The 15248-nt window shown below is 39.7% G+C and overlaps 1 protein-coding gene across 1 annotated transcript in view; it reads left to right on the forward strand.

Annotated features, from left to right (window-relative positions):
- Window positions 1-15248, forward strand: part of SNX27 (sorting nexin 27) — a 66908-nt gene that overhangs the window by 46479 nt on the left and 5181 nt on the right. The window contains exons 6-10 of the mRNA XM_059376160.1: window positions 3282-3360; window positions 5401-5564; window positions 7800-7889; window positions 14618-14767; window positions 15072-15200. Coding sequence (XP_059232143.1) covers window positions 3282-3360; window positions 5401-5564; window positions 7800-7889; window positions 14618-14767; window positions 15072-15200 — 612 coding nt within the window. The remainder of the gene's footprint in view (window positions 1-3281; window positions 3361-5400; window positions 5565-7799; window positions 7890-14617; window positions 14768-15071; window positions 15201-15248) is intronic.

Genomic DNA, 15248 nt, shown 5'->3' on the forward strand with positions numbered 1-15248 from the left:
ATAATAATTCCATCTACGTCATTGCAAATAGTAAGATTTCATTCTGTTTGGTGGCTGAGTAATATTCCATTATGTATATACATATACACATATACACATATATATACATATACGTATATGTATATATCTATGTGTATGTATATATATACATATACACCACATCTTTTTTATCCATTTATCTGTCAGTGGACATCGGTCTCTTTCCATAGTTTGGCTATTGTGAACATTGATGCTATAAACATTGGGGTGCAGGTACCCCTTCAGATCACTACATTTATATCTCTGGGATAAATACTTAGGAGTATTAGGAGTACAGTTGCTGGGTCATAGGGTAGCTCTACTTTTAACTTTTTTTTTTTTTAATATTTTATTTATTTATTTGGCAGAGATCACAAATAGGCAGAGAGGCAGGCAGAGAGAGAGAGAGAAAGAGAAGCAGGCTCCCTGCTGAGCAGAAAGCCCGATGCGGGACTCGATCCCAGGACCCTGAGATCACGACCTGAGCCGAAGGCAGAGGCCCAACCCACTGAGCCACCCAGGCGCCCTACTTTTAACTTTTTTGAGGAACCTCCGTACTGTTTTCCAGAGTGGCTGCATCAGTTTGCATTCCCACCAACAGTGTCAGAGGGTTCCCCTTTCTCTGCATCCTTGCCAACATTTGTTGTTTCCTGACTTGTTAATTTTTGCCATTCTGACTGGTGTGAGGTGGTATCTCACTGTGGTTTTGATGCCAAGCAATGTTGAGCATTTTTTTCATGTGTCTGTTGGCCCTTTGTATGTCTTCTTCGAAGACATGTCTGTTCATATCTTCTGCCCATTTCTTGACTGGATTATTTGGTTTTTGGGTGTTGAATTTGATAAGTTCTTTTTTGTTGTTGTTTAAAGATTTTATTTATTTATTTGACACAGAGAGAGATCACAAGTAGGCAGGGAGGCAGGCAGAGAGGGTGGGGGGGGAGCAGGCCCCCCACTGAGCAGAGAGCCTGATGTGGGACTTGATCCCAGGATCTGAGTCAAAGGCAGAGGCTTAACCCACTGAGCCACCCAGGCACCCGAGTTTGATAAGTTCTTTATAGATTTTGGATACTAGCCCTTTATCTGGTAATATATTTGTGAATGTCTTCTCCCATTCTGTCAGTTGTCTTTTTGGGTTTGTCAGCTGTTTCCTTTGCTGTGCAAAGGAAAGTCCCAGTAGTTTATCTTGATGAAGTCCCAGTAGTTCATTTTGGCTTTTGTTTCCCTTACCTTTGGAGATACCTGTAGTAAGAAGTTGCTGCAGCGAAGTTCAAAGAGGTTGCTGTCTGTGTTCTGCTCTAGGAGTTTGATGGATTCTTGTCTCACATTTAGGTCTTTCATCCATTTTGAGTTTATCTTTGTGTATGGTGTAGAGAATGGTTCAGTTTTATTCTTTTGCATGTGGCTATCCAATTTCCCAAAACCCCAATGCCATTTGTTGAGGAGACTTGTCTTTTTTCCATTGGCTATTCTTTCCTGCTTTTTGAAGATTAGTTGACCATAGAGTTGAGGGTCCATTTCTGGGTTCTCTATTCTGAGAAGTTATATTTAAAGGTTATGATCTGGGTGCTAGATATAATCCTTACTTTTATTCTTTTTTTTTTAAGATTTTATTTATTTGACAGAGATCACAAGTAGGCAGAGAGGCAGGCGGAGAGGGGGGGGGAAGCAGGCTCCCCGCTGAGCGGAGAGCCCGATGTGGGGCTTTTTATTTATCTTTAACCCACTGAGCCACCCAGGTACCCCCCTTTTTGTTTATCTTTAATCCTGATTTGATCAAGACTTTCAGGGAGACAAGGTTTCTGGATATTAATGTTTATTTTTCCTTTGTAGCAAAGAAATAAATCTCTTTCTCCTACATTTACTCATGTACTATATACCATGACAAAGGATATATATTTCTGAGATTATAGCATGATGCAGTGATTACAAGGAAAATGTTATTTTTACAAGTTGCTAGTTTTGTTTTGTATTCTTTGTTTTGTTTTCTAGTATTTCTCTAGCAAAGCCAATTACTTGCCCCTTTTTTTTTTGCACTTTTCTTCTTTTTTTTTGGCACAAGTCTCTTCCTGAGACTTGTCGCTGTGAGCCATTTTCTAAATTTTGAAAGCATTTCAGTTTCTGTTCAGTGCAGTATAGAATGGTGACTTAGAACATTTATAATCTCCAGTTTCTGTCTCACATCAGGGATGAGCTTAGGTTTGATAATGTGAGTAGGATATGGGAAGAAGGATATAATTTGATATAGGAAGAAGGATATTTGGCTTACCGAGACACTAATATTTAACAGTTTTATCTTGTTAATATTTATATTGAGATTGATCTTGTGGTACTATTTTGTGTTTTTTGAGTTTTGATGTCTTCTGTTTGTAATTTCAGTTTTCATTTATTTGTACATGGAGTTTTTCAATTGTTTTTTGTCCTATGAGCTCCTAGAAAGAAGGATTGATACTTGTTTTTTAAAGATTTTATTTATTTGCTAGAGAGAGAGCACAAGCAGGGAGAGCAGCAGGCAGAGGGAAAAGCAGGCTATTCACTGAGCAAGGAGCCTGATGTCGGATTCAGTCCCAGGAGCCTGGGATCATGACCGGAGCCAAAGGCAGGTGCCTAACTGACTGAGCCACCCAGGCATCCCCTAATACTTATTTAATATGCCTCTGTTGTTCCAACATTCTATTGTTTTCATGTGGATATTCATGGTGATAATGCTTAGAAAACGGAGGTCCCCAGGCGGAGGCATGGATCCTCCAAAAAATAAATAAGAATAATTTTGAAGCATGAATAAAATTGTCAAACTATTTTAAGCCCAAGAACCAAAGATACAGATTTTGTAGGTTAAATGTGTGAGAGTGGATATTTAAGAATTTATTTTCTTCTTAAGACCTGTTCTTATCAAGCACATGACTTACAAGTGGTGTTAAAAAAGACCTTCGTGGGATGAAGTCATATTTCAGAGAGAAAAGATATTTAAGGAGAGATTATTATTAGCTTGAAGTGGAAGGGGAAGACTCATATTTAGAGATCATAGCTCTTTGGGTCAGATACAGGTTTTTTTCGCCTTTCATTTCATACATATGTGTGTATGAGTGCATGTAGACATACATACAAAGAAGAATAGCTATAGACTATGTATTTAGTTTATTTGAAACCAAGATGGCAAAACTCCTCCCTTCTCCCCCATTGCACATGGGGGACATACCTGTCTTTTCCCATAGTATTGTCTGATTTAGTTACCCTAAAATGAGTCTATCCTGTTTACACTATAGGCTATTGCAGCAAAGGTTGGCATGGACAGTACAACAGTGAATTACTTTGCCTTATTTGAAGTGATCAATCATTCCTTTGGTAAGTGCCAGTTGGTTTGTTTAAATTTTGTTTGAGGGTATTTTATTCTAATTCTATCAAACTAAAGCTCCCAGAAGCTGTCAGACTGAAACTGTTTGCCTAGAGAATAAGAGCTTGCAGAAGGGGAGATCCCACTCATGAGGACTGTCTTGTAGAAGCAGACTAGGCAGATCCTATTAAGTCCAAGTCAAAAGGGTGTCTGATCACTGATCCTTTTTCCTCTTTTGTAAATACAGCTTACTTATACCTAGCACTGATACTTCATGGCATTTTTAAAAATCAGAGTTTCAAAATTAATATATTCCAGTGAAGTAGCCAAAAAGAGGGATAGTCAATTTAGCCACAACTTGTTTTAGTGTACTTCTCTGCTTTTTGTAGGTAATTAAGAATAGCTTTTTATTTTCAGGAGTTAGAAAGAGATACATTGCTTAAAAACCTTTGCTTTAATGCATGTATTTAATTTTCCGTGTAAATAGATATTCTTTTTCTAGGAAGTTTTATTGCATGTTGACAGGAAGTTTCTCATATGTTCTTTTATAAAAGCTAGGGATGGTGGTCACATTGGTTGCATTGAGATCACAAAGGGGAGGAAGTCTGAGTGTCCCCCTCCCCAAAGAATTTATTTATTTATTTACTTACTTACTTACTTACTTACTTACTTATGAGAGAGAGCATGAGATGGAAGAAGGTCAGAGGGAGAAGCAGACTCCCTGTGGAGCCAGGAGCAGCCCAATTCAGGATTCGATCCTGGGACTCCAGGATCATGACCTGAGCCAAAGGCAGTCGGTTAACCAACTGAGCCACCCCGGTGCCGAGTGCTTGCTGTTGATGACATAGATTTCCTACAGTTTATGGGTCTTTCTACATCATATATATATGGGGCTAAGGCCAGAAATGACAGGTAATATTGACTGATCCCACCTTCCTCCTCCAAAAAGGGGGAGAGTTTGGTAGCTTTGGGTCGCCTTGCCATCCCTGGTCGAGGTATAACAAGGTCGATTCCCCTCAAAGCAGCTATCTCCTTATTATTCTTCATCTTCCCAACTCCCTGTGGTCTAACTAGGCAGATATAAATGTTGCAGAGGATTGCTAGGGAACCAGGGCACTTGGATTCTAATCTTACTCTTTTTTTCTAAACTTTAGTTAACAAATAAAATGGGAAATACAAGATCTGTCTTTTTGCAGTGTTAGAAAGTCAGGTAAACATCAAGAGAAGAAAAGTCTGAACCTTTCCAAAGAAAAGTAACATAGAAATTAAACACGATAGTGTTTTATCCTGCTGTGCCTTGTTAGGAAGAGGAAGAAACATTACTGGGAAGACGCTTTTCACTTTGATGGATGTCTTAGAGTAATAGGGAGAGGCTTTCAGCTCTTAACAATAGAAGCAGTTCATTGAGAATTGCCACATGGGAAACTCTGAATGTACCATAGCTGGGTGGGTAAGGCTTGCTTTAAAGATGTCCGTGGACATTGTGGTAACTTGCCAGATAATGGATAAGATAGTTTGAGTTTGGAATAAATGCTGTCTGCACAGTCAACATGTTAACTCAAGGGCATGCCATGCAAGTGATAGATTTCTGTCAATTTGAGACTCGATTGGCCATAGTCACAGTTAGAAGGGATAGATTTGGCTAGAGAAATGGTTATTTTGTGGTCCCATAGCAGAGCTCGTTGATGGTTGTAAACCAGTATTCTGGTTAAGGATAGCCTGCCACTCTTTTTTTTTTTTTTTTTTTTAAGATTTTATTTATTTATTTGTCAGACAGAGATCACAAGCAGGCAGAGAGGCAGGCAGAGAGAGAGAGAGGAGGAAGCAGGCTCCCCGCTGAGCAGAGAACCCAATTCGGGGCTTGATCCCAGGACCCTGGGATCATGACCCAAGCCAAAGGCAGACCCTTAACAACTGAGCCACCCAGGTGCCCCTAGCCTGCCACCACTCTTGATCTTACACAGTTGTCCTGAGGAAATTCCTTATGTATCTTTTCACTTCAGCTTTCTTTCTTTCCCTTTTTTTTTTTTTTTTTTTTACTTTCTTTTCAGTACGTAAGCTGGCACCTAATGAATTTCCTCATAAACTCTACGTCCAGAATTACACATCAGCTGTGCCAGGCACCTGCCTAACCATTCGAAAGTGGCTTTTTACCACAGAAGAAGAAATCCTCTTAAATGACAATGACCTTGCTGTTACCTACTTTTTTCATCAGGTAGGTGAATTGATCTTCCCGGAAAGGCCTGATTTCTTTTTCTGCTTATATGTAGTATGTAATTTGCCAATCCAGTGTGAATTCTTGATAAACTGCTTTGCCTCCTGGATCTTAGTTAAGTTATATTTTTAAAATGTTCTATCATGGGGCAACTGGTTGATTCAGTCAGTAGAAGATGCTAACTCTTGATATTCCGGTTGTGAGTTCGAGCCCCATGTTGGATGTAGAGATTACTTAAAAAAATCTTTTAAAAAAGTTAAAAAATAAATGTTCTGTCCCATTTAACAGAAGATAATTAAGTTAAAGAAGTAAAGATGTCCTGGAATTAAGATAAATTTATTATTTTTTTTTAAAAACAAGAAATGAGCATATATGGCTATGTACCTATTAAAAAACTTTTCATCAAAATTACACATATAGAGTTTAAAGCTCAAATAGTTCTACAAAGGTTATTATGAAAAATATCAGTTACTCCACTTACGTTTATCTCTGCTTCTTTTAGACAACCATTTTCACCCCTCCTTTACCTTTTTTTGTTGTTTTATTTTATATTTACTCCTATATCTCTTTTATGACTTAGTTACATTCCTGTACTTGAATTTTCAGATTCAAGCAGTATCTCTTAATTTCCCACTATAGAAGATGAGACTCTAGCTCCATTTCCTCCTGCATTCCCACTGCGTACTCCTGCATATGCATATCAAGCATACTTTGCTAGGTGACAGAGCTAGAAATTAAACTAGTTTCTTGACTTCAACTCTGAACTCATTGTGTTATGTAAATATTTTCCCTTAAATGGCTATGGGGAATGATTTTTACCTTAAAGAAATAAGCAGTCTTCTAGTGAAGGTTCAAGTGGCCCCAGGCTGGTGCCTACAAAAGTTGTCCTTATAGCAAATCACTGAGGTTGGATTCTAATGCCCTGGACAAGTGATTGTTTGTTCTTTTCCCTCCTTTTTTTCCTCTCCCAAAGATGAATATTCCCTTCTCTTAGATTTTTAAAGTTTTTCTTGGGGTAGAATGAGGTTGGGAAGGGGATACATGTTTCAGATAGCTGAACCAGGAGTAGTTGAGAGTAAGCACTTATATTTAAGTACCATCATGCATGTATCAAGTCCTGTTGGGGATTTTTCTCCATGTATGGTCTCAGATTTATCACTTCCTGTCTTGCAGTTGCTACCACCCTAGTTTATAGTCTTGTTTCAATTCATGCTTAAAGCACCATAACTTCATCAGTCTCCCTTATTTCATCCTCTTTGTAGCTTGGTTCATTTGGCACTCATGTATAAATCAGTCTGTCTTTTCAAAATAACACAATTTTTTATTGCTTATTTTCGCTCCAGTAGTCCTTAGAGCTGTACTTAACTCTAAATTTCTGTGCCTGTTTTCTGGGGTCCATCATAATCTGTTAACTTACCCATCCAGCATTATATTTTGTTGTCCCCTGACATGTACCCTTTATTTAAATCAGGCAGATCTGTCTCCTGAATATATTTAAGCTCAGATGCATTGCTGTTTCCTGACTTCTGTTGATAGTTTTTTCTGTTCATCCTAACATTCGGGGTCCAACCAAGGCTTCCCTGATAATTATAATTAGCAAAAAACTCTGCTGTTCTTACTGTATATCACTTACTCTCTATACCGTACATCTTTGCTACTTCATTGTTACCTTTAACAATTATATTGTTATAACTCAGCCCATAATCTTTCAGCATTCTCTAATTGCTTCAATCTGTATAAATGAACTGCAATTTAAATCTCTTAACAGGAGAAACAAGATCCTCATGTGCCTAGAACAATTCTAAGCACATACTGGGGCACTCTTTAAATGCTACTTTAGTCCAATAAATATATCCTTGTGGCAGAGTTCACTGGTGATGATGATGATGGTTCAAGTGGATAAGAGTTGTTCTGAAAACGGGGACGCCTGGGTGGCTCAGTGGGTTAAGCTGCTGCCTTCGGCTCAGGTCATGATCTCAGGGTCCTGGGATCGAGTCCCGCATCAGGCTCTCTGCTTGGCAGGGAGCCTGCTTCCTCCTCTCTCTCTCTCTCTCTGCCTGCCTCTCCATCTACTTGTGATTTCTCTCTGTCAAATAAATAAATAAAATCTTTAAAAAAAAAAAAAAAGAGTTGTTCTGAAAACGAATACGAATCTGTATCTCTCTACTTTTGTCAAGAATGTGCTTGATAATGACTTTGATTTTCCTTTCTTCCCTTCCCTTGTTTTGGTGACAGGCTGTTGATGATGTGAAAAAAGGTTACATCAAAGCAGAGGAAAAGTCCTACCAATTACAGAAGCTGTATGAACAAAGGAAAATGGTCATGGTACGTTTATGTTCCCATAATCTCTTTATATAAAATGCTCATTCTTATCTCTTAAACCTGTTATTCCAGTCATTTTTGAAAGATGTTGCAACTGGTCAGTGGCTTAAATAATTAAAAAAAGAAAAAAAGGAGGGGGATATAGACCTTCATGTAACTATGAGGGTCCTCCGTCATATTTGTTCCTCCATTTAGCATATAAGAGGATATTTTGCTATGTGTGGGTATTTAACATTATTATTGACAACAACCAAACAGTATTTTTTTTTTTAATATTTTATTTATTTATTTGACAGAGATCACAAGTAGGCAGAGGCAGGCAGAGAGAGAGGAGGAAGCAGGCTCCCCATAGAGCAGAATACCCAATGCGGGGCTCGATCCCAGGACCCTGGGATCATGACCTGAACCAAAGGCAGAGGCTTTAACACACTGAGCCACCCAGGTGCCCCAACAGTATTCTTTTTTGATAAAAACTTCTGAAGCAAAAGATGTGCAAAACATTTAATATGTAAATATCAGTTCTAAAGAGTTGATATTTAGATTTTTAACACTAGAAATTTTTTAATTTTGGCTCAGGTTGTGATCTCAGGGTCGTGAGATCAAGCCCTGCGTAGGGCTCTGCACTCAGCAGGGCGGCTGCTTGAGATCGTTTTTCTCCCTCTCCCTCTGACCCTCCTCAATGCGCCTGCATGCTCATGTGCGTGGGCTCCCTCTCTCAGATAAATGTTTTTTGGGGTGGTTGTTGTTTTTAAAGATTTTATTTATTTGACAGAGAGATAGACAGCATAACTAGGCAGAGTGGCAGGCAGAGGGAGAAGGAGAAGCAGGCTCTCTCCACTGAGCAGGGAGCCCCACACGAGGCTCAATCCTAGGACCCTGGAATCATAACCTGAGCCAAAGGCAGCTGCTTAACCAACTGAGCCGCCCAGGCACCCCTCAAATAAATGTTTTTAAAATTATTTTATTTATGATTTAGCAATTGGAAAATTATTTGTTTTTATAATTTCCTTCTCTGCAGTGGCTTAAAACATGTATGCTCAGTGGTGCCTTTTGTTAGTGTGATATCTTGGGGCTGTGCTGTTTGATTCAATAGCTGCTAGCCTCATGTAGCTATTTAAATTTAATTTTAAACTCATTTAAATTAAATAAAATGTAAAATTCGATTCCTCAGGTACACTGTTCTCATTGCAAGTGTTGAGTGGCCACATATGGCTAGTACCTACCATGTTAGACAGCTCAGATACAAAACATTTTGATCATCACAGAAAGTTCTGTTAGAGAGGAGCTAGCTACAGTATTCCTTACATGTTTTATTTTTATTTATTTACTTACTTATTTTAAAGATCTTATTTATTTATTTATTTGACAGAGAGACAGTGAGAACAGGAACACAAGCTGGGGAGTGGGAGAGGGAAAGCAGGCTTCCCGCAGAGCAGGGAGCCTGATGTGGGGTTCAGTCCCAAGAACCTGGGATCATGACCTGAGTCAAAGCCAGATGCTTAATAACTGAGCCACCCAGGCACCCCTCCTTAAATGTTTTAAAATGAGCTTTCAGTTTGCACCTGCCATAAATACAGGGTTGGAAATTGTCAAAAGTAAAATTTGTAAAGAACGCTTATATAAAATTTCACTTATAGAATTTTAAAATTTCTTTTTTGCAAATTCAGATATTGTTGAAAGTTTTCCCATTACAGTTTTTCATGATTTCACTCAAGACAGTTATCTTTGGTGATCTTTCACTCAAGACAGTTACTTTGGTGATGATGCTGATAAGTCACTGAATTTCTTTTGTACTCTCTGTGTGTGCACTTTTTCCTGAGGAAATATTCTCTTTCTAAACTAACAGGTTGGAATAAGTATACAAATAAGTCAGCCATTGAACTCAGCCCATAATCTTATATCTAGCTGGGATAGTTATTTTATTGCTTATCTGACAAAAAATAATAAATCTGTTTGCCTTAGAAAACTGCCAGAGATCAGGGAACCATTTACCAGTGCTCTACATACCAACAGGCTAAAATAGACAATACAATAATCTTTTAGACAGAACTAATTCTTGGCAGAATTTTGGTAAAGGGTATTTTACTATGTGAGAAACAGGATATTCGATTTTGGGGCACCTGGGTGGCTCAGTTGGTTGAGTATCTGATTTCTGCTTAGGCCTCGGTCTGGGGGTCCGGGGGTTGAGCCAGCCTTCCCCGCCCACCCCACCGCCAGGTTCAGGCTCTGTGCTCAGTGGGGAGTCTGTTTCTCCCTCTCCCTCTGACGCTCCCCCTGCTCTGTCTCTCAAATAAATAAGTAAAACCTTAAAAAAAAAAAAAAAAACAAAGAACTCGATTTCTACCTGTTCTTTAGGATCATGGCATTGTCTTCTCTATATTAATTTATGATTCTGACCAACACATCTGCATCTTTTTGGTGAAAAGGAGCAAGTACTAAAGGACCATCATCCTCTGAAGTACTTCTTTGCCTTTTCCAAAGGCAACAAATCAAAGTAATTTCATAAGGGCTTCTGATAATTCCAGTATGGAATACATATTGTTTCTTTGCACATGTAGTACTCGAGACACAATGTCTTCCATTTATGCATTCAACAACAAATATTTGTTGATTATCATTTGTGTGGCAGGCACAGTAGAAGGTGCTAAAAATATATGAAGAGATTTGGATTGTCCTATGGCAAAATATAAAAGATCTGAATCTAACAAGCTTGGTAATGTATTAAAAAATTACTTTTAGACTCAAATTTTTATCTTGTGATCACTCAGTTAAGAACTGGAAAATAGGGGGGATTGGGTGGCTCAGTTGATTAAGCATCTTGAGTTCAGCTCAGGTCATGATCTCAGGGTCACGAGATTGAGCCCTTTGTGGGTTAGGACTCTCACTCCCTCTGGGTCTGCCCCTCCCTCCCAGCTTTCCTGTGTGTGTGCTTTCTCTCTCTCTCCCTCCCCTCTTCAAATAAAGAAATGAATCTTAAACAGCAACAGCAAACCTTGAGTACAGTTGATCCCCTTGGATCATTGGAATTGAGTATAACATATGTTTAAACATTTATGGAATTCTGTTGTCTTAAAAACCTAGTGCCACAAGCAAGTACTAGCCCTATAATATTGCAATTAGATTTTAAATAAAGTCCCACCAAAGTTTGAAAAGTGTGAATTTTATTCAAGTATAATTTCATGTATTCAAGTATTAGTGTTCAAAGATATTAGCCTACCCAGTGGTCATGTTCAGTACATTGAATCTTCCAACTGGGATGGGCCCTTCTGAGCCTATGTGTCTTGATAATAACTTAATATGGTTGATTGTCCCAAGATTAGGCCACATCACTACTGTTAGTTGCCAAATCACTGTGAGATCTTCAACAAACTTCAAGGTTTTAGTTTCTTTTCTATAAAATGGGAATATTTGGATTGCCAGCTATTAAGTACACTCTTGACTCCAAAATTCTTAAACATTCTGTAAGTTCCCTTATTTTCCAAATATAGAGGACAGCTCATATCTTTATACTTTGTGCAAATCTAAGAGTGTAGAGATTTAAAGTTGACAAATACTACCTGACCTGAGAATCTCTGAAAACCTTGTATTTCCCACATGACACTTAACCTCTGTCATCACACCAAGCCACAGGTACCCTTCGTTTCCATTCAGGCTATTTTCAGAACTTAATGCCATTAGAAAGTCCCCTAAAGGTCCTTTGCTTTCAAGGACTACATTCTTAAATTTGGAGGGATAAATGAGCATTTTGATTTGAAGGTGAGAGAGAGGGGCACATAGAATGTCCCGGTACTGTCCTAGGCACAATATGTACATTCTCATTTCCTCCTTATAACCATGGAGGTGTATGGAGAAGTGGAGTCTGATTCTTACTAATATCACTTAGCTTGTCAGAAGTGGAACTAGAATTTGAACGTATTTCAGCCTGGCTTCAAAGTGTATGTTTTTCCCTATAGCAGAGCAAAGAAGCTGGCAGCAGTGTCTTTTATTTCCAGATGGCAGAGGTGAAGCCCCCAGGCAAAGTGACTTACACAAAGTCACAGAAAGAGAGTTTAGGGGATGCACAGCTCCAGGCTTCATCTGATGTCTTTCCCTAATTCCTCCCTTTGTCTACATGTTTTTCTTTTTAATAAAATAAAGCTCCCTATTAGGAATATGGCAGAAATATTTTTAAAACAGTAGTGGTGTCTCTTAAAGAGAGGTCTCAGCAGCTGTGTTACATGTAAGGCTCTTTGAGTAAAGGACATGAACAGAACCAGTCCCAATGCTGCGTGACACCTTCCAGCATTTACAGAGGTTCTAAGCACCTTTGAGCAGAATGTGCTGCTTACTGAGCTTACGGACTCCCCGATGACTGTGTTAGGAGGATGCCATGAATTGAGCACTTGCAGGCCTGCTTGCAGGGCACTCTTCTTTTTCCCTTTAATACCTTAGGAAATTTCAAATATGTAAAGAAGTTGGAAGAATCGTACATTTAGCCTCCATGTACTCGTTACCCAGTTCCAGCAACCTTCCACTTTTCTGCCGTTCATGTTTCATCTGTCTCACACATATGCTTTCTTCCCCTGGAGTTGTTGTTTTTTTTTTTTTTTTTTTTAAGATTTTATTTATTTATTTGACACACAGAGAAATCACAAGTAGATGGAGAGGCAGGCAGAGAGAGAGGGGGAAGCAAGCCCTCCGCTGAGCAGAGAGCCCTATGAGGGACTCTCCCAGGACCCTGAGATCATGACCTGAGCCGAAGGCAGAGGCTTAACCCACTGAACCACCCAGGCGCCCTCCCCTGGAGTTTTTAAGAGTAATATATACAAATAATTAATAAATAAATACATAAAAAATAAAATTTAAAAAAAGAAAAAAAGAGTAATATATACATCATTTCACAGGGCATTCCTGAGAGGGAAAATAGTTGAGCCCTCTGGCTAAGGATAATGGAGCCTTTAAAATTATTTTTTAAGCTGTCATTTATTGAATACCTAATTACGTACTGAGTACTATGCTAAATACTTTAATGGTCACAAATAACTGTGTGATGTGGGTGCTATTACTATATTCCTTTTCACAGGAGAGGAAACTAAGGCTCCTGGGATTTAGTAATTTGCTGGAGTGCAAGTACCTTGCCAAAGGTGACATAGTTAGGAAGTGATGGAGCCAGGATTCAAGCACAGGGTAGTCTGGGCCCAGGTTCTTGACTTCTCTTTGTACTGCTTCCTGTCCCAACCTTTGTTTCTGCTTAAAATCTCAGAAGAGTTTTATTCCATGGCACTGCCCGTCTTATATATCAAAGTTTAGTGGCCAGAGATATCTTTTTGCTCATAGTGCTAATGGCAGGGCCAGGCAGTATCTACTTTTATCCCTAGTACAGGAAGGATGATGAAATAGGGGGATGGAGTAAGGTGACAAAAGGAAGGAGAAATGAGAAAAGAAAAATGCAAATCAGATATTGTGGCACTGCCTGTCGCTGTGTTCTTGCTGTCATTTTATAATTTTCCCTCTTTGAAGTTGCCATTATTTTACCTAAACAGAAATAAATACAAAGTATGGAAGGGAGCATGTAGTTTGATTTTATTTCTGTGGGCCTTAAAGTCTTCCCAGACAGTCTCTGGGGCAGTAGCGATGGTCTTGAGTGCTGTTCATTGGTACCAGAACTACAGGTTGCTCAGGACCCTTTTTGTGCCTAGGCCCCTTTGTCTCTTCTCTCTTAGGCAGAAGGCTACTAGCTGATCTAGTGCAGATCAGCTAGTGTGCTGTGCTTTTGTCTTCCTTCCAGCATTCCCTGCATGTCCCCAGTGTGCTCCTTTCTGTGTGTGGGGACTCAAGGCTCTTTGCTTATTTTCTAGTCAGTCCCTGAGAGGAAACTGGGTCAGAGTCCATGCATCTTTTTTTTTTTTTTTAAGTCATCTTTTCCCTATTTCTCTTCTATTCTCCTTCCCACTTCATCTTTTACTCTCCCCTCCAAACTCAAAATAATGAGTTCAGTGAAAGAGAAGCCAGTCCTTATTGTAGAGGGGAAAGGACAAAGAGCTGAGTTGGGAGTCCTTTCTGAGTCAGTCTTGTAGCACTGTACCTTGAAGGGTTGTATATGCCACTCATTTGGTCCACGTGCTTTTTAAGGAGGCATAGGTACTGGAGACCAGGGGATGGTGGCACTGATTTGGGGACTAGTTGGCAACAGAGAAAGGACCGGTGGCCAAGAAATTAAACCTGGCTTCTAGTCTGGACTGTGCCACCTGTGATCTTAAGGAAGTCTCCTGTGGGAGACTCTGGGTCTAGCTTTAACAGTCTCTCTCAGCTTCAACATGTTATGAGTATGAGATTTGGGGTAGCTTACTCCTCCTCATGGAGGTCCTTATAACTTTTGATTTGGAAGGAGATATCAGCTCCCTTTCCTTAATCAGGCAGATGGGTTTGATTCCCGTCCTGGAGGCAAGTGAAAGGAGAGGCAGACTTAATGGCATTGTGAGTTCTGACTCCATTTGTGTACCAGTAAGGTAGAGAAAGGAGGTGGGATTGGCAATGCGGAGGTGGAACAAAGAATCAGGAGCTGAAAGTGGAACAAAGAATTAGTTCGGGAGTCTGGCTCTTCTTAGTGCTGGTTATGAGACCAAAGCATGGGCTTCAGGTTGCTGGGTGAGAGGATTCTCCTTGTTCGTTCTCTGGTGTCATACCAGCAGTTCTTCGTGGTGGGTCAGTACCATAGTAACACTGTTTTTGCCTTCCTTTTTTTTTTTTAGTACCTCAACATGCTAAGGACTTGTGAGGGCTACAATGAAATCATCTTCCCCCACTGTGCCTGTGACTCCAGGAGGAAGGGACATGTCATCACAGCCATCAGCATCACGCACTTTAAACTGCATGCCTGCACTGAAGAAGGACAGCTGGAGGTGACAGTTCAGCATGGGGCTGCAGCTAGGAGCACTAGAATTGACACTGTTGCTCACTTACTTGTTGGGGTTTAGTTCCTGTTGGGAGGGGAGGTGAAATCAAAGCTATTTTGATGGGGTAGGTAAATCAGCACTGGATCCACACTAATCCTTACCTTCCTGGCTACTAACTCTGACGCTTCTGTCAAAGTCTTTTAAATGATCCAGACATCTCACCTCTTTCACTTCTGCTGTCTGGTTCAGAACTATCCTAGCTATACTCTCCAGCATTCTTGGACTTACACTCTTATTCTCGGTTGTTTAGAACCAGGTAATCGCGTTTGAATGGGATGAGATGCAGCGATGGGATACAGATGAAGAAGGAATGGCCTTCTGCTTTGAATATGCCCGAGGAGAGAAGAAGCCTCGATGGGTTAAAATCTTCACACCATACGTGAGTGGTAGACAGGGAAACAGTCTAGGGGAAAGTAGATTGGGTTTG

Source organism: Mustela nigripes, chromosome 14 (genome assembly GCF_022355385.1).
Source record: "Mustela nigripes isolate SB6536 chromosome 14, MUSNIG.SB6536, whole genome shotgun sequence".
In the NCBI taxonomy this organism is placed as follows: Eukaryota; Metazoa; Chordata; class Mammalia; order Carnivora; family Mustelidae; genus Mustela; species Mustela nigripes.